At 40.1% G+C, this 23,692-nt stretch overlaps 2 protein-coding genes across 3 annotated transcripts in view; one reads left to right on the top strand and one right to left on the bottom strand.

The window, feature by feature from the left end:
• Positions 1-806: 806 nt before the first annotated feature.
• LOC126356271 (macrophage colony-stimulating factor 1 receptor-like) overlaps positions 807-23,692 on the bottom strand; it is a 276,453-nt gene continuing 253,567 nt past the window's right edge. For both annotated transcript variants that reach the window (XM_050007118.1, XM_050007117.1), the window contains exons 17-20: positions 22,002-22,139; positions 13,971-14,153; positions 13,576-13,747; positions 807-1,495 (exon numbers count right to left, since the gene is read on the bottom strand). In XM_050007118.1, the coding sequence (XP_049863075.1) occupies positions 13,621-13,747; positions 13,971-14,153; positions 22,002-22,139 (448 nt within the window). In that variant the 3' untranslated portion in view covers positions 807-1,495; positions 13,576-13,620. The remainder of the gene's footprint in view (positions 1,496-13,575; positions 13,748-13,970; positions 14,154-22,001; positions 22,140-23,692) is intronic.
• LOC126355326 (proline-rich protein 36-like) lies at positions 7,466-7,918 on the top strand. Its single transcript, XM_050005620.1, has one exon. It carries the CDS (start codon positions 7,466-7,468, stop codon positions 7,916-7,918), a length of 453 nt encoding a protein of 150 aa, XP_049861577.1.

The following is a 23,692-nucleotide window of genomic DNA, read 5'->3' as shown; positions in this document are numbered from 1 at the left end:
TTTTGCAATGAACACTTATAATGCAGAAAAGTATTTGCTGTACTTGAGAATAAAAGGTGAAAGCAGGAAGTTTTTACTATCTGCCCACCAAATTGCTAAGTTGCAGTGAACACTTATAATGCAGAAAAGTATTTGCTGTACTTGAGAATAAAAGATGAAAGCAGGAAATTTTTACTATCTGCCCACCAAACTGCTAAGTTGCTTATTGATTGCCAACCAGTTTCGACAGGCTAGTTCCAAGAACAGAATAACCTATATTTCTCTACAATACTTTTCTATATTTTAACCTGTTTACTGCATAAAAAACTAAAGTACATTTGAGACTTACCAAGCGGGAAAGCGTCGGCAGACAGGCACATGAACAAAACACACAAACACACACACAGAATTACGAGCTTTCACAACTGGCAGTTGCTTCGTCAGGAAGGAAGGAAGGAGAGGGAAAAATGAAAGGATGTGGGTTTTAAGGGAGAGGGTAAGGAGTCATTCCAATCCCGGGAGCGGAAAGACTTCCCTTAGGGGAAAAAAAGGACAGGTGTACACTCGCACACACACACACACATATCCATCCGCAAGGCGTATGTGCGGATGGATATGTGTGTGTGTGTGTGCGAGTGTACACCTGTCCTTTTTTTCCCCTAAGGGAAGTCTTTCCGCTCCCGGGATTGGAATGATTCCTTACCCTCTCCCTTAAAACCCACATCCTTTCATTTTTCCCTCTCCTTCCTTCCTTCCTGACGAAGCAACTGCCAGTTGTGAAAGCTCGTAATTCTGTGTGTGTGTTTGTGTGTTTTGTTCATGTGCCTGTCTGCCGACGCTTTCCCGCTTGGTAAGTCTTGGAATCTTTGTTTTTAATATATTTTTCCCATGTGGAAGTTTCTTTCTGTTTTATAAAGTACATTTGAATTTGACTGTGCAATAATATTGACAGCATTTCACAGCATTGGTATTAATGTACCATGCTAAGTTACTGTATATGCACGTCCTTCATTGTGTTCACCCTTGTTGCTTTTCTGCCCACCTCTGACTGTCAACTTGTATCAGAAAAGCAAGCTACAAGCAAATGACTGAGAGTACTACACATGGACAGTCAAAACTTTAGTTTTGCTAACAGCACACAGAAGTTAGTTTTAGATATAAATCAAGAAAAAATCCTGTCAGCATATAGTTTTGATTGAATTATGCCATAACTGCATTATAAAATGCTTGCACAGTAATTGTTTCCCCTTAAAAGTTGTATTTTTGTGCATTTTATACTGTAAACCCAGTATTTACAGGATTATTACATTACAAATTTCCTATGTAAGTATTCACTCTCAAGACACATGCATTTGTTTTGGGATGATTGAAGACAGGAACGGTATATTGTAGTCAGGCACTAAAAGCTCATAGTCTGCTAATGCAAGCAGTAGATGTAGTCCATTGCTTCTCCTTGGAGCATAAAATTCTCAAAGGCTGGGGTCCATATTATCTTGTGTATGTAACCTTCCAGCATCTGCAACATGAAAATGATTTATACATGGATTATATGAAGTGGCAAGAAAGGAAGGCTATAGTGGAGAAGCAGCAGCTAGGAAAGAAAAGAGGAAGTAGCCATGAGATGTAAAAGAAAGATGAAAAGGAAACATAAATAAATTGAAACAGTGGTAACAGTGACAATGGAAGCAAAAAGAGGAACTGGCATATTTCGAGGGAAATCTGAGAAGCAAACCATTTTCCATCTGTGAAGATCTGGGATAATGGTGCTGAATGGAGGAATATAAATGTCACATATGATATAACAAGTAACATGTGCATGGCTAGTGTGTAGGAGAGCATCTTCTATTTGATTGACCACAGAAAGAAATTCATGATGTTAGGGGGCTAGTATTTAATTTCACTACAAGAGACAATCCCATCAATTTCACAAGTCCTCTGAAAGTCAATTCTGCCATTACATATGTCAGGCTCCACTTCAATGACATTTAGGCTGCATCTGGCTCGAAGTCTCCAGCTGTAATCATTCATTCATCATGTTCCATAGAGCCCCAGGATAATGTACAATGTGTAAATTACCTAGATGGTGAGAATCTCACAAGCAAAACAAGCACTGGACATTGGTATATTTGAGAATTGTCTTTGAAATACTTTCACATCATGCCCTTAAATATAATACACCAGAATGCAAAACTTAAAAAGAAAGTAACTTTCATCTGATGTTTCACGGTCAAGTAACATAGCTTGATGAAACTTGGGTCATACATAGAAAGAACTGTTAAAGCGCAGCTTAGAAGGTAACTGAAAGAAATAAGCAATGAGATGAACAGAAATAACACTTTTATTCAAATTATTACACTGAAGTCACTGTGGCTCATAATAGTCCCCTCGTCACTACAAGTTGCAGTACATGGTTCATAATGGGGTGGGTCATCAGTGGACATGGCAATGCATACTCTTCAATTTGCTCCCATGCTGGCCACAAGGTTGGTAAGTAGTTATTGCAGTAGGGCTTTCTGTTCCTCCACCAGCTGGATGGTCATTGGTGCAATGGACGTGCTGCAGTACATTGCCCCAACACATCCCAGATGTGCTCAATAGGATTCAAGTCAGGGGAACTGGTTGGCCAGTCCATTTGCCAAATGTCCTCTCATTCCGAGAGTTTCTCTACTGTCCTTGTTTGATGCAGTCACACACTGCTGTTCATAAAAATGAAGCCTGGGCCAAACACACACCTAAGAATATACACATGTAGAAGGAGAACAGTGTCATAATAAGATTGTATGGTGAGTTTACTGTGCCCAAAGATTTGGAGGTCAATAATCCTATATAACATTATGCCTTCACACTCCACAACACCTGCATCATCAAAAAGATCAAGTCTGATAAAGTTTTTAGGATGCATTACATCTCCCCATCTCTCGTCACATAAGGGTATACCCAGCATTGTCAAACATGATCATGGTGGTCCATGCATTATGGTTGTATGGTGACAAAGTGCAAGCAGAACTCTAAGCAGAAGCTTGATGGTATTTTGGTATATCAGGTGGCATACAACACGTCTACATATGACTCAACAAGACTGTGCGGAGTCTACACACTCAAGTTTTCTGATGAAGGGTGGCCTATGACTTCGACAGTTTTTAGCATCATTGGATACTGATTCAAGATATGGATTCCTACCTCCTCAAAGTTTGACAGTATATTCTTGTAACAATTTATGTACAGCAGAAGCTAACCATATTTCACAATGATGGAGACCATAGCTGAAGAGATATTGAGTGCTTCATTGTTTGAAAATAAATCTTACCAAAGGAAACATATTTTGCTTGTAATGACGAACTAAACACAAGGGTCACTCTGTGAGTAGTGGAGAGGAGCATAAGAAATGGCAGAATGGAGATCCTATAGTGTGCTTATTTGGGAGCAAAGTCCAGGAATACTCTTGCAGAACTTCTTCTATGAATTTGAAACCATGTTTTCAGATGATTTCTTTCACCTTTTTGGAAGAGAAATATGAATGTCAAATTTCTCAGTTTGACACAGATATGAATACAAGTTTTTAAAGTGATTGTGTTGTGTGTGTTTTGTTTCAGTGGATATAAAAATGTATTAAACTCATGTTGTGTGCCAATTCATTACTGTAGATGAGACATGAGCTCACCATTACATAGCAGACATGAAACAAGAATCAAAGCAATAGGTGGAACCAAGTGGTTCTGTACACAAATGTTATGTCCAGTTTTATCTCTGGTATAATATGGATTCATCATAACTATTGCTTTGGAAAGAGGAAAAAACCTGATAAATACTATGTAAGTTTTTGTGGACCAAATGGATGAAAAAAACCATGAGAAGAGACATGAACTACAAATAAAAGAAATCATATTTTATCAGGCTATTGTACCTACATGCAAAAGGTGTACTGGCAATGGAAAAACTGAGGGTTCCAACTACAAATCATTGGTACCCTCTAAGCTTTTGCCTATTCCCACATGTAATAAAATTTGATGTTGGAATTTGTTTCAAGTCCAATGAAGAGGTTACAACAGGCAAAGATGAACAATTTGCAGATCTTCCAGAACTGTACTTCAAAGATGGAATCTAATCACTGGACAATTGTTGGACAAAGTGACCTTAAATGGGACTACATCAAACTATAAGCATGTAACAACAGAAATTCCTGGGTGTAATAATACATAAAATAAAGGAAAGGTAACCACTAACCTATATCTGACATCTGTGACACGTAGACACACACAACAAAAAACACTATTATATTAGGTTTCAAGCTCTTGATCTTTCCTAGTAGAAATATACGCATTCATGCACACAGACACCCAAATGCACATGCCTGTGGTGAGACCAACTGTTAATTATCAATAAGTGTTCCCTGACCAGATGGAGGTGGGGAGGGGGTAGGGAAGGATGCATGATGCAAAGAGGGGATAGTGGTATAGTGTGAGGCAGATGAATCAATGGCTGTACAACAAGGCCAAAGGAGTTCTGAGGGTAGAGCATATAAGAGTAGAGAGGGAGGGGAGGAAGGGAGAGGAAGGTGGACATAGATCTCACAGAGGCCAAGGGCACGTGCACTTGGGTGTCTGCGTGGTTCTGTGCATGAATGTGTGTACTTCTGCTAGAGAAAGAGCAAGAGCTCCAAAGCTAGTATAAATACTGTTTACCGTTGCATGTATATATGTACCACACATCAGTCAGCTGTAGGTGAGCAGTTGCCTTACCTTTATTTTACGTATTGTGCCATCCAGGGATTTACATTGTTGTTATACATTGCTGATTCAGCTCTCTCCCATCCCATTCCCTTTTGTCTTTTTTACTGTCATTCTTTCTTATCTACAACATATCTGCCAATTCTTTATTCCTTAATGTGTCCATAATTTCTTCTCCTCGACAGTACACATTTTGACCACCCTCTGTTGCTCAGTTTTAATGCCCACAGTTGTAATGACCCACCAAACTCGTAAGTGCTGTTGTATATTTCCTGTCTCTTGCGGCGGTGGCCCCTTTTGGAACATTTCATTCCAGTGCTGTTTTTAACACATTCCCTGCTCTTGACTTGTGCTGCAAAACCTGACTGTTAACCAACTGTGTTGTAACATCAAATGTGTTTATTTACTGTTTTGCATGTCAATTTGTGATCAAACATATCTATTTATAAATGTGCCTCTTACTTCCTACTTTAAAATATTATATGACCTTCCTTATAGCTTCGTAAATAATTCTTTACATAACACCTACTATTTATATCGAATATAATACCTCGAACACTAATTTTCACCTTCCTATTTTCAACCTTTTTAACTACGTGTATTTTTTTAGTCACTCCTTTTGTCTCCTATCCATCTGACCATAATCCCTGCCCATTCTGCTTCCACAAATTCCATAAACTCTCCTTTTTTACTAGCCAAACTCCAACACACATCTCCTTTCTGAAATATTGTCTGTGCATGGCATTCCAATGAATGGGCTTACATTAAAATTGGCATCTAGGGCTGTCACTCATCCTACTGCAAGCACCTTACCTTTTCCAGTTCCATCAGTCCCTCATCCTCATCAGTCTAGTCCTTCATAATCATATCCACACTCAAACCATACTGCTGTCACAAAATCCTTTCACTCTGTGACCATGATTTCCTTAATGCTGTTGCTATAATAATCCCTATCTCCCCCCTCATCTCTGTCTTCCTCTCCTCTGCTCCCTCTCTCTCCCCATCTTCTCTACTTCTTATATGATTTACTTCCTGAACTCCTTTCATCTTGTTGTAAAGCCACTGAGTCATCTGTCAAAGGAACTGCTTCACAATATTCCACTATCCCCTCCCTGCCTCATGTGTCTTTCCGTACCTCCCCTCCCCTCCATCATCTGCCCACGCAACTGCTATTGATAATCTACAGTCAGTCTCACCATGGCTATGGGCCTGTTTGGCTCTCTGTGTGGTCATGTGCATGAATGTGTGCATTTCTAAAAGATGAAGAGCAAGAGCTCATAAGCTAGTATAAATAGCGGTGCCTGTTGTGTGTGTCTAAGTGCCACACATCATTCATCTAAAGGTGGTGAATGGTTGCCTTTCCTTTATTTTATGAACTAGCCTCCCCTCTCCGCTCCAGTTTCATCCACGTACACTTTAGACGTATATCCTCCTCCCCCAAATATGTGTCAACCTCACCATTTATAGCCTGTGCCTGATGACTGGGCACACCCACAATACAGCATTGCTCCATGGGTAATTGTTCAGTCAGATGCCTGCAGCCAACAATGCTCAACTTCAATGGGCCATCCGCTACAGTATGGACAGTGCCACAATCACTGGACACAGCTGACACGATTTCATATCCATGAAGCCATGTAACACTGGCCACTTCCTGGTATTCATATGCTGGGCACCCTTTATAGGACCACCACCTGTAGCTCTCCAGTAGTCTAATGTTGACTCTGATTCCAAGTAAATGACTAGTCCAAGATGCAGTGTTACTAGACCAAGACAATGCCAGGGCACTACTGATTGTGACCACAACCAATTCTGACCCTGCAGAGAAACCTATGGTGGCAGACTGTGTGCTTTCTCTCCTGCTTTTGTAGAACTGTACTCAATAAGTGACATTCTTGTTAGATCAGGATGATCTCTTGTATTGTCTCATAGAGAGTCAGTATTAAGTTGTTCATGTTTTCTTGTTGGTTTCTTATAGATATTAATTTTTATTGTTTAGTGCCACCTAGGCACCTACTTCTTTTCTGTGTACATCATCCCACAAAGGGATACTTCAGTTGATGATGAGGATAAACTTTTCATGCTTCTTGTGTCTTCAGAATTTCATTCCACTATCTGTGCTCATCCAGGTGGCTCTCACTCTCTCTGCATTAGTGCATTTGCACTAACATTCAACTGACGTTCTTCTGGTCTTGTTTTGCTTGCCCTTTTCCCATGGCTTCTTTTGCACTAGAACTTACACTTCTGCTTCTTGTCTAGTTGTGGAGTATGCAGTAGCTCCATCTGAATAGAGAAACTGCTCATTTGCTTCAGTGCTTCTCAGTGATGGTGTCATCCGGTGTTACAGCTGAGACAACACAGCTTCTGCTTCATGCTTGCCACTTCCTGCACACCTCAGAGCTCCTCTGATGGCACCTTTCCTGTACTGACATGTTCCCAGTGCAGGTTGACACACCACTACACCTGCTTCCTTCCAACTTTGATGCAGCCTTGGTTTCTTGGCACACTTTCCTGGTTGTACTTGATGGCCTATTCCGCAACTGTGTTCATTCCGATGCTTCTCTGCTCGCCACCTCGGCCCCAACCCCCAATCCCAACCATCTGCCTATGGCCCCTGCTCACTCAGCCTCTTATAGACACGCATCCTGCACTGTTATCTCCGACTCGTCCACCATGGCTCTTCAGGCACCTCCTGAAGTGATGCATCCCGATGCGGCTCCTGTGCTGCTTCTACGACCTCTCCCGTGCCTCCCAATGTGATGCCTTTGTCCACTCTGGTGCCTACTGACACGGCTCCTACAACCACTCTGTTGCCTCCCAACATGGTTCCTATGACCACTCTGCTTCCTCCTGATGTGGCACCTCCTGATGCAGTGGCTCCTGCATCCAGTCCAATGCATCCTGACGCAGCTCCTAGGACCACTCCAGCACCTCCTGACACAGTTCTTATGATCACTCTGGCGTCTCCTGATGTGGCTCCTACACCTAGCATGGTGCCTCCCCTTGCAGCTCCTAAGCTAGCTATGGCACCTGCACCTGCTGCAGTGCCTCCTCATGACCATTGTGGCATCTCCACCCAATGCAGCACTGCCGGTTCTCATGCTTGTGGCACACTTTCCACCCTCTCGGTGGCTTTTACTACTGCCAGCACTGCAGCTGGCCTCGTCAATGTCCCTCTCCATCCGACCCACTATCGGCCTTCAATGCCCTAAATGGTCATCCATTCCAAGGTCTTCCTGGCTCCTTCTGCTGCTACCATGGTTCATCTTCCTTTTGTATCTGCAGCTCTGGGCCTGTCTCCTCCTGATCACACTTACGTCGCACTGCCTTCGACTGGACCCTGTCTGGCACCGCTTCCTCTTGGTCACCATGACTCTCTCTGGCAGCCTCACTGGCTTCCGTGTGCCTTCTGTATATACCTTATGGAAGTTTCCTCGCCACACCTGGCCATCCCTTGTCCTGCCATCTTCGGTGATCTGGGTGCCCTTTTCACAAGGGAAACTCACCATCGCACCTCCCTCAGATTTAGTGGTAAGACAGCCCAGTGGATACCCCATCAAAAACTGAACACAGATCAAGCATGAAAACAGGAAGAAGGTGTACAGAACTGTAAAAAATAGCAGAATAGAAACAGTGAACAGTCCCAGCTTAACAAGTCCAACATTGAGCATAGCTGAAGAGCCACAGCTTCATGGTTAAGTGGTCATGGCGTTGGGCTGCAAAGTGGACAAGCGATGTTCAGAACTTCCTCGTAACATTTATTCATTTATTTATTTATTTACAAAATTATGAACTGTCTGTCCTCTCATTGAAATGTCTGTTCTCCTTTTATAGTCTTGGCAGTTGTCATACTCTACATAGGTTACAGAATATGAGTCATGTGGTAGGGATACATTTCTGTCACAAGTAAATGTGAAGAATAATGAGAGCAGGGGAGATACTACAGAAATGAAAACAACAAATAAATGGGTTTGAACTACATTACAACAAAGGAATTCAACAATCAAATCTTTCAAAATGGAACACAACTTCAAAAATGTTAAAAACTTATGTTTTGACAGAGCGCAGTGAAAACTTTGTGACTGTGAAACTGTTGCATTTATTTGTTGAAGTTTATGTGACAAACTATTATGTTTTCATCATTTCCTTTGGAGTGATTACATTCACATTCATACAAACAACAAGATCCAGCAAGGAGGTATATCTCACTCACTCTTTCACCAGATAATGTACAAAATGTGAGTTGATAAAAGATTCCTATCATATGACACATGTACTGTCACTAATGCTATATATGACACACCAGATGTGTTTTCAAGTGGAGAATTTGGTTGCCTTGTCATCAAACGTTTGCAGTTCCTATCTGAAAGCCTTTTGACTGCTAATAAAGGAGTTAAGCAGAATCAACCATCATTTTAGGTCCCTTCCTTACACCCCACTGTTGCACATGGATGTTGCACCATCACAGACATGAATTTGAATACAGCAAACAGTGAAAAAAAAGAGGAAAAAGAAAGGAAAAAAAATGGCACGAGGGAGCTCTGAACATGGCTCTTGACCACATAACCATGACGACATGGCTTTCCTCAGTGCTCCATGTTGCATGTCTCGTGCTTGGACCATTTGCTGTTTCTATTTTGCTCTGCTTTTTCACAGATGAGTAGACCTCCTCCTTATTTTCATGCATGATCTAGGTTTAGTTTTTGACAGGCTGTCCTCTGGGCCCTCTTACCAATAAGCCTGAGGGTTTCCCTTGTCAGTGCTGTCCCTGCAACCTTCATCTAGCTGGCACCATACACTGTGCAGCCCTGTGCTGAGCAGCTGCTATTGCCTACTCTAGCACTGCCAGTACACTCACTGCTGGCCGTGGCACTCCCCTCTGCACCTGCATGCTCATTTTGCACTTGTTGCTGAAGCACTACACACTGCATGCTGGCCACTGGCCTGCCTACGCAATCCATGCACACACGTGGTCTACTCATCATCCTCCCTCCTGCCTGAAGCCATGTTCCTCCCTCATCCTCAGCTCTGTACAGCTGCCCTCAGACATCTGCATTCTCTCATGCATCAGTTTTTTTCCTGGCAGGCAACTTTTCAGGGCACCATATGGCCACTTCTTACTACCATTCTACACAGTTCAGCCTTGATCACAACCCCAACAGTCTTCTCTGCCATCCAGGGTCATCTCTTCCCAGCAAAGCATCCACCTCTTCTCTCCACCAGTGCCCCTTTCCTCCTGTCTGCTTCTCCCAGCCAACTGCATCACCTCCTCCATGGGGAAGAAGACTGATGTGTTCTTGGCTGTTGTCTCTGCCACAGCCACCATTTACATATCAAGATGGCATTGACATCTCCCTCCAAAGAGAAGAGGAATGTTGTATACACCTGGTGCCTGATGTCCTGGCATACTAACCACGGAGCCAGACGCCTGCACCTGACTCTGCTCCACTTCACTGCTACATCTGCTACAGTAAAAAGGGCGCAACAATCACCAGACACAGCTGGTACCGTTTCACATCTGCGAAGCCATGTGACACCGGTCACTTCCTGGTATCCGTGTACCAGACAGCCTTTATAGGAGTGCTGCCTGATGCTCTCCAGCAGTCTAATGCCGTGTATGATTCTGAGTAAATGATGAGTCCACAGTGTAGTATTATCACACCAAGACAATGCCAGTGCACCACTGATTGTGAGAGTGACCAATTCTAACTGTGCAAAGTAACTTACAGTGACAGACAGTGTGCTTTCTCTCACACCTTTGTAGAAATGTGCTCAAGGAGTGACAATTATTCTTATTAGATCACACTCATCTGTTGTGTTCTTTCATAGAGAATCGGTATTCTGTTGTTCATGGTTTCTTTTTGCTTTCTTATATAAATAAATTTCTATTGTTCAGTGCTGCTTGGGCACCTATTTTTTTCTGCATGCACCATCTCACAATGGGATACTTCACACCTCTTGCTCCACTCTTCTCTCTGTCCATGTCATCCACCTCTGTCTATCTATCTCCTCCCTCCAACTCACTCTCTCTCTCTCTCTCTCTCTCTCTCTCTCTCTCTCTCTCTCTCTCTCTCTACATTTCACATTTCCCCCTTCCCTCTCTCTGTCCATAACCTCCTTGCTCCTCTTTCCATCCATTTGCTTCACCCCCACACTCTGTCCATCTCATCTCCCCTCTCTCTCTGTTGTTCCCCCTCATGCTTCCTCACTATGTCCACTTCCTCCTCCCCCCACTGTCTGTCCCTCCCCTTCTTCCCCCATATTTCTGTCTATCCCTTTAACCCCACCCCCTCTGTCAATCCCATCCTTCTTCACTCTCTCTCTGTCCATACCCTCCTCTCCCACTCCCTGACTATCTCCTCCTCACCCCTCTACCTGTTCATATCCTCCTCTCCTCATTATCTAAGGAAGTTTCCTAGATCTTCCTGTGAAACCATCACTCTATTTCTCTTCCCACAATGCTGTTAAAAATGTTTGAAGAAAATGCTGCAACTCAGATTCACAATTTTATTCAAAAACTGCAAGAAATTGGTTTGGCTCTCAAAAAGGCAAGAACAAAATAGATGCCTTCAATGAACGCGAAGAGTAATTTTTTTAATCATTTACAAGCTCCAAAACAACATAAGAATCTTCGATGGCCTCACAAAGACATTTGAGTGCTGAACCACTCCTTACCACAGTCTAACACATACAGTTGCAGCACTCTCTGCCGCGAAAGTTGTTATTGTTTGACAGCTGGAGCAACACTGATCCAAGTGGTGTCAAAAGTCGCAGTCACAAATATCATAGGGATAATGCTTGTTTTTAATTATTTTTATACTTAATTAATGAAAAAATTAGTATATTTTACATTCCATGCATTAGTAAGTTACCAAGATATGTGAATTAATGCGAAAAATGTATAAGCAGCCAAATCTTACGGATTAAATGATGTAAGGTACAGCTTATTCATGAAGAAATACTTTTGAATATGCACATAATTGCAGCTTTCTCCACTGAAGGAAAGAATATATAAACATATAGTTCATTCATTAAAAGTATGTTACTGTGTTGTTGTCTGTTCTTATTATGATAGGCACTTTATTTGCCACTTAAAAGTATGCATAGTGTCTAATGATCTGCCCTTTCCTACACTTTGATCAACTTTCAAATACAAGTCTTTTTGCAAAAGTAATTACTTTTGCTTCAAAACTGAATGTATTGAAGATTCTTGTGGATTACAGCAACAATTGCAGAACTGGTTTCTTCTGGGTTACGAAACAGTCTCATTACTTTTGACATTCTATCGTCATGTCTGTGTGACTTTCCCTTCCACTACAGGGATGCCATTTTATTTGGTACATTAACTGCTGTGTGTAGGTGTTACATTTCACTCAAGTTTCCTATGTTTCACATTCACTGATGTGGCTGGAAGTGTAGTGAAGAAAACTTCACATCGTTTAGTAGATATATGACATCTTTCTGCAAAAGGAGAGATCTTCTGGGACTTACTATTCTTAATTCTTAAAAGGAAATGGTATTCTTCAGTAAAGATTGGTACGTTATAAGAGATTCTTAAATAAACTGTCCTGATTATACTGTTTCATGTGTCCCAGGGTCCTTAGAAAATTAAAGAAAGACAAAAGTGATGTCATTTAATAGTTATTGTGGATTTTTATGGCACTATGTACACTCCCCATTGTAAAAACGATGTTACAAATCAATATAAACCAAAGCTTTCACACTCATTCAAAATTGTAGTCAGAAGTGTAACTTGCTGGCCACTTGGCATGCTACTATCACAGGGGCTAACAAAAATGAGACAGAGTATCATGATTGTTACAGTAGACTGTGTCCTTACAGCCCTGTGAATTCAAAAGATACAGAATCAGAGGCAATGGTTCAGCATGGTACAGATTGTATTTAATGAAAGAAAGGAATGGTTTAGTTGTAACATCACATTCAGAAATCATCTATCGCAGGGGGTAACCAATGCTTATAGAGCTAAAACCCAATTTTTTATTTTATTTATTTATTTATTTTTTACACACAGAGATATATCCATTATCTCACCATTAAGGCTATTTATCTTTAACAATTTACGTGTACAGTAAGTGTTTCTAGATGAAAAAGTCATAAAGACTGCAGAAGTTCAGGTCACTGAATAAATTACATCATCTAACAGACGACTTTGAGCACCAAATTAACTAGTGTCATAAATGAGTTATAATCTGATAACAAGCTAAGCATGTACTTGAAATGAGAGACATCCCAAAACAGAAGTTCCTTTGTTGTCATATGTTCTTCCCTTACTTGCCATCAAAAAACATGTGCAGGGATTTATTGAAGTAATTAAAACACAGCACAACGGAACAGCATGCACACCTGGTAAGAGCAATATGCATCTGCAGCAAATTGATCCAATTTACGAGTCACAGCAATCACATTATACAGACATTTGCCATGAACTGCTCAATACTGCATCATTTACAGTTTTTACACAGAGGGTCATATTTGACAACTTTCTAACTGAAGTGCTACTTGCTGTGCAATGATTTTCACAAAACCATTTGCTGGTAACAGCATCATATATAATGATTTGGTAACGGCATCATAAATAATGAATTGCTTGCTACCAAAAATCACTTAATAATATTAAAGTTATGTTTTTTTTAAATAATTGATGATACTTTTCACTCTACTATCACTAGCAGCTTTTTACATTACTACACTTTTATAATAAATGTCTGGAAAATTTATTTGCAAAGTACACTGCATGTGAATAAATGAGTCTTTGCCTATGAATTGTGCAACAATAAAGCAGTAGATCAATACACTTCCCACGAGTCTCAACATCATGCAACATATGTCGCCAGCTGTTGGGCCTTACCTCTCTTTCAATTATTTTCAGGGGTGTATAACATTTTTGTCTCAGTTAAACTCCAACAGCTGGCATAGATTGTGCTTGCAGAGAGCCAGCAGTATACATTGGTTCCAGATAATCAATAGGAATTTCAGGATCTTGGAATTCATTTAGAATGCTCTCACCGGTAAAACTTTGTCTGAAACCAGAAGGATAGTCATTACATTTTAAAGCTCACATATAGTACAATACAAGTAAAAGAACCAATCTCAACTGGCATCTGTAAGAGTAAAATATTCTTTGTGCTTTGATGAATACATCACCCTTTCAAGCACAGAAAAAAAAAAAAAAAACAGATGAGGAACCAGTTGCATCAGAGCTGAAGTTCAATGAATATAGGCAAGAATGTGTGAAAGGTAAACCTGTCATGACTCTCTGTACTAGATGTGGATGTTTGAAGGTTCTCAATGTTCATCATCGAGTCCAGGTTCAAATACTCTTGTGGTGAAGCATTCTCAAGTAGTGAATCTAACTGCTGCCTTAAGTACGTAAATGTTGGCCTATCTTTGGGCTTCATTTTCCAGCAACAGAGCATGATTTCATACCTGAAATAAAAAGTGTGCATCAATAACACCTCTTAGGAATAAGCAATAGAATACTAACTGTTCACATCATTTGCTTCAAAACAGAGATAATTTGTTGTGACAAGGTTAGGAGGGCAAGCTATCAATGTTATGGAATGCCATTATACATGGTATGTAAATACTTTGTTTTCAAAAATTTACTGATAATATAAATAAAAAATAACTAATTTTTATTTTGACATAGCCCTATTCATTAGTTTTGCACTGAAGAAATGAGCTGCTGTATTTAAACATGGTTCTTTTATACATTTAACTGTGAGCATTGTATGTGATCAAAAATAGTTATAAGAAAAAAAAGTTAAAATAGTGACAAGAGAGATTATGATATTGTCACATACAGAAAATTTGAGGCATCAGTTCTATAACAAATTACATTAATTTCTAAAATGAAAAACTTCCTTATCTGTAACCATCTGTGGCTGTCTTTGCTTCAGGAATGAGGCAACGAGTGATGGGGAATAGGGGGAAAGGAAAACAAGATAGGGAAATATGTTAAGAAGGTATGAATAGCAATCAGAAGGAAGGAGAAACAGAAAAAGGAAGAAGGAGTGTGGGAGGTCGAGAACTAACAGTTAATAACAATATGAAAATAATAGATTGCTACTTGCCACATAGAGGAGGCATTGAGTGGTGGGTGACAGGTACTCTGAAAACAGACCTGCCAGATATTATTATGTCGCCCCTCCACCCCACCCTCCCCTCCAGTGTTGCACCCATCAGCACACTAACCTATCCTGCCCCACCATGTCTCTCCGACATTCTCACAGGCACATTCTAACAGGCAGCACTAGAATCTTCCACGCCCCTAATGTGATACGCTTCCCCCTCCCCATCCCATGCCTCTTCTCTAGCTCCAGTATTCAACACAGCAAGGATTGGCAGAAGATTAAGATTGTGTGCCAGACTGAGGCCTGAAACTGTGAAATTTGCCTTTCACAGGCAAGAGTTCTACCAACTGAGCTACCCAAGCACAAATCACTACCTGTCCTCACAACTTAATTTCCATCAGTACCTCATCTGCTACTTTCTACATCTACATCTACATATATACTCTGCTAGCCACCAAGTGGTGTGTGGCGGAGAGCACAATTTGTGCCAAAGTCATATTCCCCACCCCCTCTGTTCCACTCGTGGATTGCGTGAGGGAAAAATGACTGTCTGAAAGCCTCAGTACAAGCTCTAATTTCCCTTACCTTTGAATGGTGATCATTGAGCGATTTGGAAGTTGGTGGTAATAATATATGCTCTACATCCTCGGTGAAGTTCGTATTTTGGAATTTAGTGAGCAGCCCCTTCCATTTATCATGCCGTCTGTCTGCAAGTGTGTCCCATTTCAAACTTTCTATGAGATTTTTAACGCTCTTGCATTACATGTACCAGTCACGAATCTTGCCACTCTTCTTTGGACCTTCTCAATCTCTTGAATCAGACCCAACTGGTAATGGTCCCATACAGACGAACAATACTCCAAGACTGGACAAACTAACATATTGTAAGCTATTTCCTTTGTTGAAGGTCTGCATCGCTTCAGGATTCTACCAATAAACAGCAATCTAGAGTTTGCCTTACCCGTTACTTGTGTAATCTGATCATTCCATTTGAGATCATTTCGAATAGTTACACCCAGATACTTGACGGATGTTACTGCTCCCAAAGACTGGAGTGCTAGTCTTGAAAGTTTCGCGGAGAGCTTCTGTGATGTTTGGGAGGTAGGAAATGAGGTACTGGCAGAAGTAGAGCTCTGAGGACAGATCATCAGTCATGCTTGGGTCGCTCAATCCGAGAGCATTTATCTGCGAAAGGCAGAGGTCCCGAGTTCAAGTCTCAGTCTGGCACACAGTTTTAATCTGCCACGAAGTTTCATATCAGTGGAAATTTCACTGCATAGTTAAAATTTTATTCTGGAAACATCCCCCAGGCTGTGGCTAAGCTATGTCTCTGCAATAGCCTCTCATCCAGCATTGCTAGTATTGCAAGTTTTGCAGAATAGATTCTATGAAGTTTGGAAGGTAGGAGGCAGATACTGATGGAAGTAAAACTGTGAGGGTGGGTCATGAGGTGTGTTGGGTAGATGAGTTGGTATAGCACTTGCCCATGAAAGGCAACTGTTACAACTTTGAGTCTCGGTACAGCATGCAGTTTTAATCTGGCAGGAAGTTTCATATCAGTGCACACTCCAATGCAGAGTGAAAATTTCATCCTGGAAATAGCAAAGATCACTGCTCAACTCAGACTCAGTCCAGTTGGACCTCAGTGCTCAGAGATGACAGTGGCCTTGTATGTTGTTGTTGTTGTTGTTGTTGTTGTGGTCTTCAGTCCAGAGACTGGTTTGATGCAGCTCTCTATGCTACTCTATCCTGTGCAAGCTTCTTCATCTCCCAGTACCTACCGCAACCTACATCCTTCTGAATCTGCTTAGTGTAATCATCTCTTGGTCTCCCTCTATTATTTTTACCCTCCACGCTGCCCTCCAATACTAAATTGGTGATCCCTTGATGCCTCAGAACATGTCCTCTTCTTCTAGTCAAGTTATGCCACAAACTCCTCTTCTCTCCAATTCTATTCAATACCTCCTCATTAGTTATGTGATCTACCCATCTAATCTTCAGCATTCTTCTGTAGCACCACATTTCAAAAGCTTCTATTCTCTTCTTGTCCAAACTATTTATTATCCATATTTCACTTCCATACATCGCTACACTCCATACAAATACTTTCAGAAACGACTTCCTGACACTTAAATCTATACTCAATGTTAACAAATTTCATTCTTCAGAAATGCTTTCCTTGCCGTTGCCAGTCTACATTTTATATCCTCTCTACTTTGACCATCATCTAGCAAAACTCCTTTACTACATTGTCTCATTTCCTAATCTAATTCCCTCTGCATCACCCGACTTAATTCAACTACATTCCATTATCCTTGTTTTCCTTTTGTTGATGTTCATCTTATATCCTCCTTTCAAGACCCTATCCATTCCATTCAACTGCTCTTCCAAGTCCTTTGCTGTCTCTGACAGAATTACAATGTTATCGGCGAACCTCAAAGTTTTTATTTCTTCTCCATGGATTTTAATACCTACTACGAATTTTTCTTTTGTTTCCTTTACTGCTTGCTCAATATACAGATTGAATAACATCGGGGAGAGGCTACAATCCTGTCTCACTCCCTTCCAAACCACTGCTTCCCTTTCATGCCCCTTGACTCTTATAACTACCATCTGGTTTCTGTACAAATTGTAAATAGCCTTTCGCTCCCTGTATTTTACCCCTGCCACCTTCAGAATTTGAAAGAGAGTATTCCAGTCAATATTGTCAAAAGCCTTCTCTAAGTCTGCAAATGCTAGAAACATAGGTTTGCCTTTCCTTAATCTTTCTTCTAAGATAAGTCGTAGGATCAGTATTGCCTCACGTGTTCCAATATCTGAATCTAAACTGATTTTCCCTAAGGTCGGCTTCTACCAGCTTTTCCATTTGTCTGTAAGGAATTCGCGTTAGTATTTTGTAGGTGTGACTTATTAAACTGATAGTTCGGTAATTTTCACATGTGTCAACACCTGCTTTCTTTGGGATTGGAATTATTATGTTCCTCTTGAAATCTGAGGGTATTTCACTTGTCTCATACATCTTACTTACCAGATGGCAGAGTTTTATCAGGACTGGCCCTCCCAAGGCCATCAGTATGTGCGAGCTGCGAATGTGTGTATGTATTAATCATTTGATAAAGGACTTAATTTCATAGTTAATAATGTCTAGCAGTATTTTTTCAATGCGCCTGCTGGCTACTAAGTGCCTCTTCTATGGGTTAGCAGAAATCTACCCTTCTCATATTGTTAATGTAAGATATTGGATAGATAAAAAAAACACACGTAAAAGAAGGTTATACTTATGCAAGCTTTCAGAGCCAGTGGTTCCTTCTTCCAGCAGATGGGTTGAAGGGGAAGGAAGAGGGGTGAAGGAAAAGGACTGGACAGGTTTAGGAAAAGGGATATATTTTGGAAAAGTTACCCTGAACCATGAGTCAGAGGAGACTGGACGGGGTGAGAAGGAAAGACTGGTGGTCGGGAAATGCACAAGTAGAACAATGTTATCACATCAAATTTTGTTTTAAACTTGGTGAACCTCAAGTTGAAACAATCTGCAAGATTTGACAAGTGTTTGGGGTGAAGCAAAGGGTATCATACAGATAAAGGAGTGGTATAAACACTTCAAAGATGGCTGCCCATCAGTGAAGAGAGAAGCACATTCTGGTAGGCCCTCAACATCTTCAGATGAAGCTACTATCAATCATGTAAGGACTCTGAGCAAGATAGACAAATCATGATCAGAGAACTTGTAAATGAGGTAAAAATTAGGATTGGATCCATTCACTACATTTTAATGGAACATTTGTAACTCAGAAGTCTCTCAGCAAAATTTGTGCTGAAGTTGGTTAAACTGAGTGCAACTTCATTCAGAGATTGCACAGGACATACTAGGTACAGTGAACAGTAATCAAAACTTTCTTAACACAGTGATCACTGGTGATGTGTCCTGAGTTTATGAGTATGATTCAGAAACAAAGTTCCAGCCATTGCAACGGAAGCATCCATCATCCCCGAGACCCACACCAGCAAGGCAGGTCCACAGCAACGTGGGAGTCATACTGACTGTCTTTTTTACTCCCTTTGCATGGCCTGTCATGAGTATGCACCAGCAGATAATAATGTCAATAAGGAGAACTACCAAGAGGTTCTGCATCAACTTCTTGAAGCAGTGAGATTCAGTCTGACCTGTGCACAGTGAACAATTGGCACCTTCACCCGCTCATCATTCTCAGTAAATTCAGAGTTTTTGGCCAAACACAACACAGCTGTGGTTTGTCGGGCTCCCTGTTCCCCTGACCTAGCATTGTGTGACCTCAGGCAGGGAAGACATAATGCAGAAATCAACAGAGCAGCAGTATACCACACCAAAAGAGGCTTTCCGCTGATGCTTTCGGTAGTGGCAGCAGCATTGGGAGAGGTGTGTAGAAGCTGAAGGGGACTACTCTGAATGTGACTAATGTCAAACAAGTGCATCTGAATACTGATTTATTTTATAATAAAAAGTTGGAAGATTATTATGTATACTAACCAGCTACACTGGTATGTAAATTGTTTAGATTTTATCTCATTTACAATGAGCCCATTTCAGCAAATTGCTATCATCAGGTGCCCTGTAAGTACATATATAAGCAATGGTCTTAATATAATGGTCTTGTAACTATGATCTGAATAGCTGTAATATATCATTAGCTGTTTTTACCATACATGTAACACCATTGCTGTCATGTCTTGTCTGTTTTATAATTATTACTTCCTCACAGGTGTACAATGCAGATGTATATTGGATAATACTTGTTTTCCATATATGGTACTTTTCTGACAGCTTGGATGACAGTGGCTCAGCGATATTACATGTTCACATAGCTACCATTATAAATAAGTGATGTGTGAAATTCAGTTGTCTATTATTATTTTTATATAGGTTTGTTTCTAATTATGTTTTTGCCTAAAGTTTGTTTCAGTGTTATTTGAGATTTTTATTTTACATTTTTAATTTTTGCGTAATAATTGTTGTTGTCTATGATTTATGTTGGTGTTCTGTCTCTGTTTTATACTACTCGTGTTGTTATCGCTGTTACTATGGGTATGTGTTGCAGATGATTTTATCATTTTACCCGTTTTCCTGATTTATAATATGAATAAAATTTTCTGTATATTTTTTGTGCTTTAGGTCGGTTTGTTCACTCAGTAAATTTGTTGGGTTGCTGTATGCATGTGAATGTATCTCAATTTCCTCAAGGATGTTCATGAATGTTCTCTTCTGCTTAATATGGAGAACCTCTAGTGCTTTGTTTGTGGGTTTTATGTCACATTTCTCTGCTTGTAAATGTTGAAAAATTGTTGATTAGTTGTTTTCACTTTCTCTGGTGTGCTCTTTATATCTATACCACAATAACAAAACAACCAGAAAAGCACAATATACATAAAGAAATAACACTAAATATACACACAATGAAAAAGAAGAAGACAAAACACATAATCACAACCTATCTAGGAAACATCTTGAACAAAATCAACAAATTATTCAATAAAACAGACATCGCATTTGCATTTCAAAACACACACAGGCTCAAACACAAAATTCACAAAGGCTGCTCAAAAATTTGCATACACAACAATCCTGGCATTTGCAGAATTTCATGTAACACATGCCACAAATTCTACAGAGGGCAAACTGGTAGAAACTTCAAAATTAGGTATAAAGAGCACACCAGAGAAACTGGAAACAACTGATTCACATTATAGAAATCCTCCATATTATGCAGAAGGGAACATGCATGAACATCCTTGAGGAAATAGAGATATATTCACATGCATACAGCAACCCAACAAATTTGCTGAATGAACAAACTGACCTAAAGCACCAAAAGCATACAGAAAACATTATTCACATTATAAATTGGGAAAATGGGTAAAATGATAAAATCAGAGATTCTAAACAACACATACGCATAGTAACAGCGATAGCAACATGAGCAGTATAAAACAGACATAACACCAACATAAATCATAGACAACACAACAATTATTACAAAAAAATTAGAAATGTAAAATAAAAATCTCAAATAACACTAAAACAAACTGACCCACTGTCATCCAAGCTGTCAGAAAAGTAGTATATATGGAAAACAAGCAATATCCAATATACATCTCCATTGTACACCCAGGAGAAAGTAATAATTGTAAAACACACAATACATGACAGCAACAATGTCACATGTAGGATAAAAACACGTAATGATATATTATAGCTTTTCAGATCATAGTTACAAGACCATTATATTAAGACCATTGATTATTTATGTATTTACAGAGCACCTGATGATGGTAAGTTGCCGAAATGGACCCATCATGAGTGAGATAAAATTTAAGCAATTTACATAGCAGTGTGGCTGGCTATTAATCATAATAATCATGTCATTGACAGATATATTTTGCACTGTGGGCCCCAAAGAACAAAAGGTGGATGCTTTTTGAACAAGCCTTGTAGAAAGTCTTTCAAGCAGGAAAATTGATTTTGTATGTTAGTTGTATACTTCAATGCTCACTTATCATGAATAAAATATAGATTTTAGATTAATCAGCCCATAGTTCCTTAGTACTTGCCAACAATCAATCTCAAACTCAAAAACAAGAGTTACATTCAAAAATATAATACTAGAAACAGAGATGACTTACGTTATCCATCATTCAGCTTAAGTATGTCACATAAAGAAATGATATATTCAGCCATAAAAATCTTTGGCCACTTACACGGTGAGATAAAGAATTTAACAGATGATAAAGTAACTTCAACACAAACTGAAATCATGTAAAACTGATGGCTCCTTCTACTTCCTAGGAAAATATTTTAATGAATAATAGTGTGTGCAAAAAGTAGCAGAAAGTTAATGTAATAGACAATCATGTCATTGGTCATGGTATTACCATATATTTATTCATAAAGTGTGTTGTAAGTGTAAACTGCTCTTCCACATAACAGCAAGAGATCAGAATTATGAATCATGAAATACATAAGCAACTAATTAAACAATTATGCCAGTCATGCCCATAATTACCTAGGAACATGGCACGTAAGTAAATAAAAAGTTCTAAGATTTTTCCTCTGTGTTAATGTGTGGGAGTTTTGGGTAAATGTCATGTGTGAATCACTTAAAAAGGTTGTTCTTGGTAGGCACTGTTCATGAACATTTAAGCAATGATATGTGCCACTCAGACTTACAGCTCCTGACTGCAGTTTGGTGGGCACTCCATGCGATAGCCGGAACACAGCAATCTAAGCACACGTCCAGTTGGTGTCCCAGGATATGGTGTTGCTCCCAATGTCACTATCTCCCAAAGAAGTACACCAAATGACCACCTGTGCAAAATTGACAAAACTCATTCAGTTTTTTGCTGTCTTTCCTAGTGAAAATCATGTATTCAACATCTGAGTACAGTGTTATTAGCAAAGATGGAAGTAGGAGTAGCTACTTTGTACTGATAAATTAACATACTTGATTTGTACAATGACTATTAAAATACCTCAGTTTTCTTTAATTAGGAACAAACATAACTAACACATTTTATGGACATGAAGTAGTTATCATGAAGTATGAAGAACAGAAGTGCCAAACATGTCAGTAATGTAAATGTAAATTTCTCTATTCCTGTCAAGCAATAAGAGGGAAAGAGAAAATAACTAATGATGTACTAGATTACTTGGAAATGGGATGCAAAACATAACTTACTTCAACCTCATGTAAACCTGATAAAAATTAGGCACACTTTCAATCCCATTCTCAACATTCAGTCTTTGCCATCCAACAAAGCAGTAACTAAAGTACTATATAAAATTATGGAAAAATTTAATTGCCCTGTGGTAATGTCTTGAGTATAAAAATTTTCCCACACCAGAGGAAAGATATAAAAAGAATCATTAATAAGCAAATTCTTGCTGTGCCAGATAAGATTCTGTTCATCCACTGAGAAATCAAGAAATCAGGTGGAGGCTCCCACGGCATTTTATGCAATAGGAGACACGCCCTCTGCATCACTCCCAATTTGCACAAGAAACTGCAACATGGGCAAATTGATAAAATCTTGGGAAAGAGAACAATGATGATCAGACAATAAACTAATGACAGATGTAAAAGAAAAAGAAGAACTAAAATGCTGGGAAGGGTAGGAGCCAGGTTGGACCACCAAACCAGGACAGCCATGGCTCCCCTGGGTCAGAGCAGGTGACAGAGCACCCCTCCAGTCCCTCAAGTGGCCAACAAGGCCACTGTGCCCCACCTCATAGAGAAGAATAGATACCACCTGTGCATATCAATCAGATTAGTGGCTTTGGCAGCACCCACTAGCACCAGGGATGACACATCAGCTTTGTTAAGGTTCTGCCATAAGGTGGCCAAACTGGGGCAGTCCAGTAGGAAGTGGACCACTGTCACACAGGCAGCACACCAACAGTGTGGTGTATCCCTACGTCATAGGAAGTGGCCATCAGTCAGCCAATTGTGGCCAATGCAAAGCTGATAGAGAACAGTAGATTCCATGTATGACTCATGAAGGGAAGACTGTTACATACTCATGGTCTCCTTCATTGCTCACAGTTTGTTCAGAGAAACCAATACACATTCCATGCCTCCAACAATCGATGGCATAGAATCAAGCAAAGGTCCAGTTTCAGTAAGCCCACCTCCAGAGTTGGTATCTTGGCAGCCAACTTCATCAGCTGGTCAGCACTGGGTCCCAACATGACCTGGAATACAGACAAAGATGGCTGACTGTCCTCCATTGTGGAGCTGAGAAAGGATATCCTGGATAACCACAACCAATGTGTGGCAAGCGTAGCACTGATCGATAGCCTGAAGACTCCTCAGGGAATCATTACCGATTAAGACTGCCTTGCTGATGTAAAAATGAACATGA

Source organism: Schistocerca gregaria, chromosome 3, assembly GCF_023897955.1.
Source record: "Schistocerca gregaria isolate iqSchGreg1 chromosome 3, iqSchGreg1.2, whole genome shotgun sequence".
NCBI lineage: Eukaryota > Metazoa > Arthropoda > Insecta > Orthoptera > Acrididae > Schistocerca > Schistocerca gregaria.
Note: the sequence above shows the minus strand (reverse complement) of the source record. Positions and strands in the feature narration are given on the sequence as shown.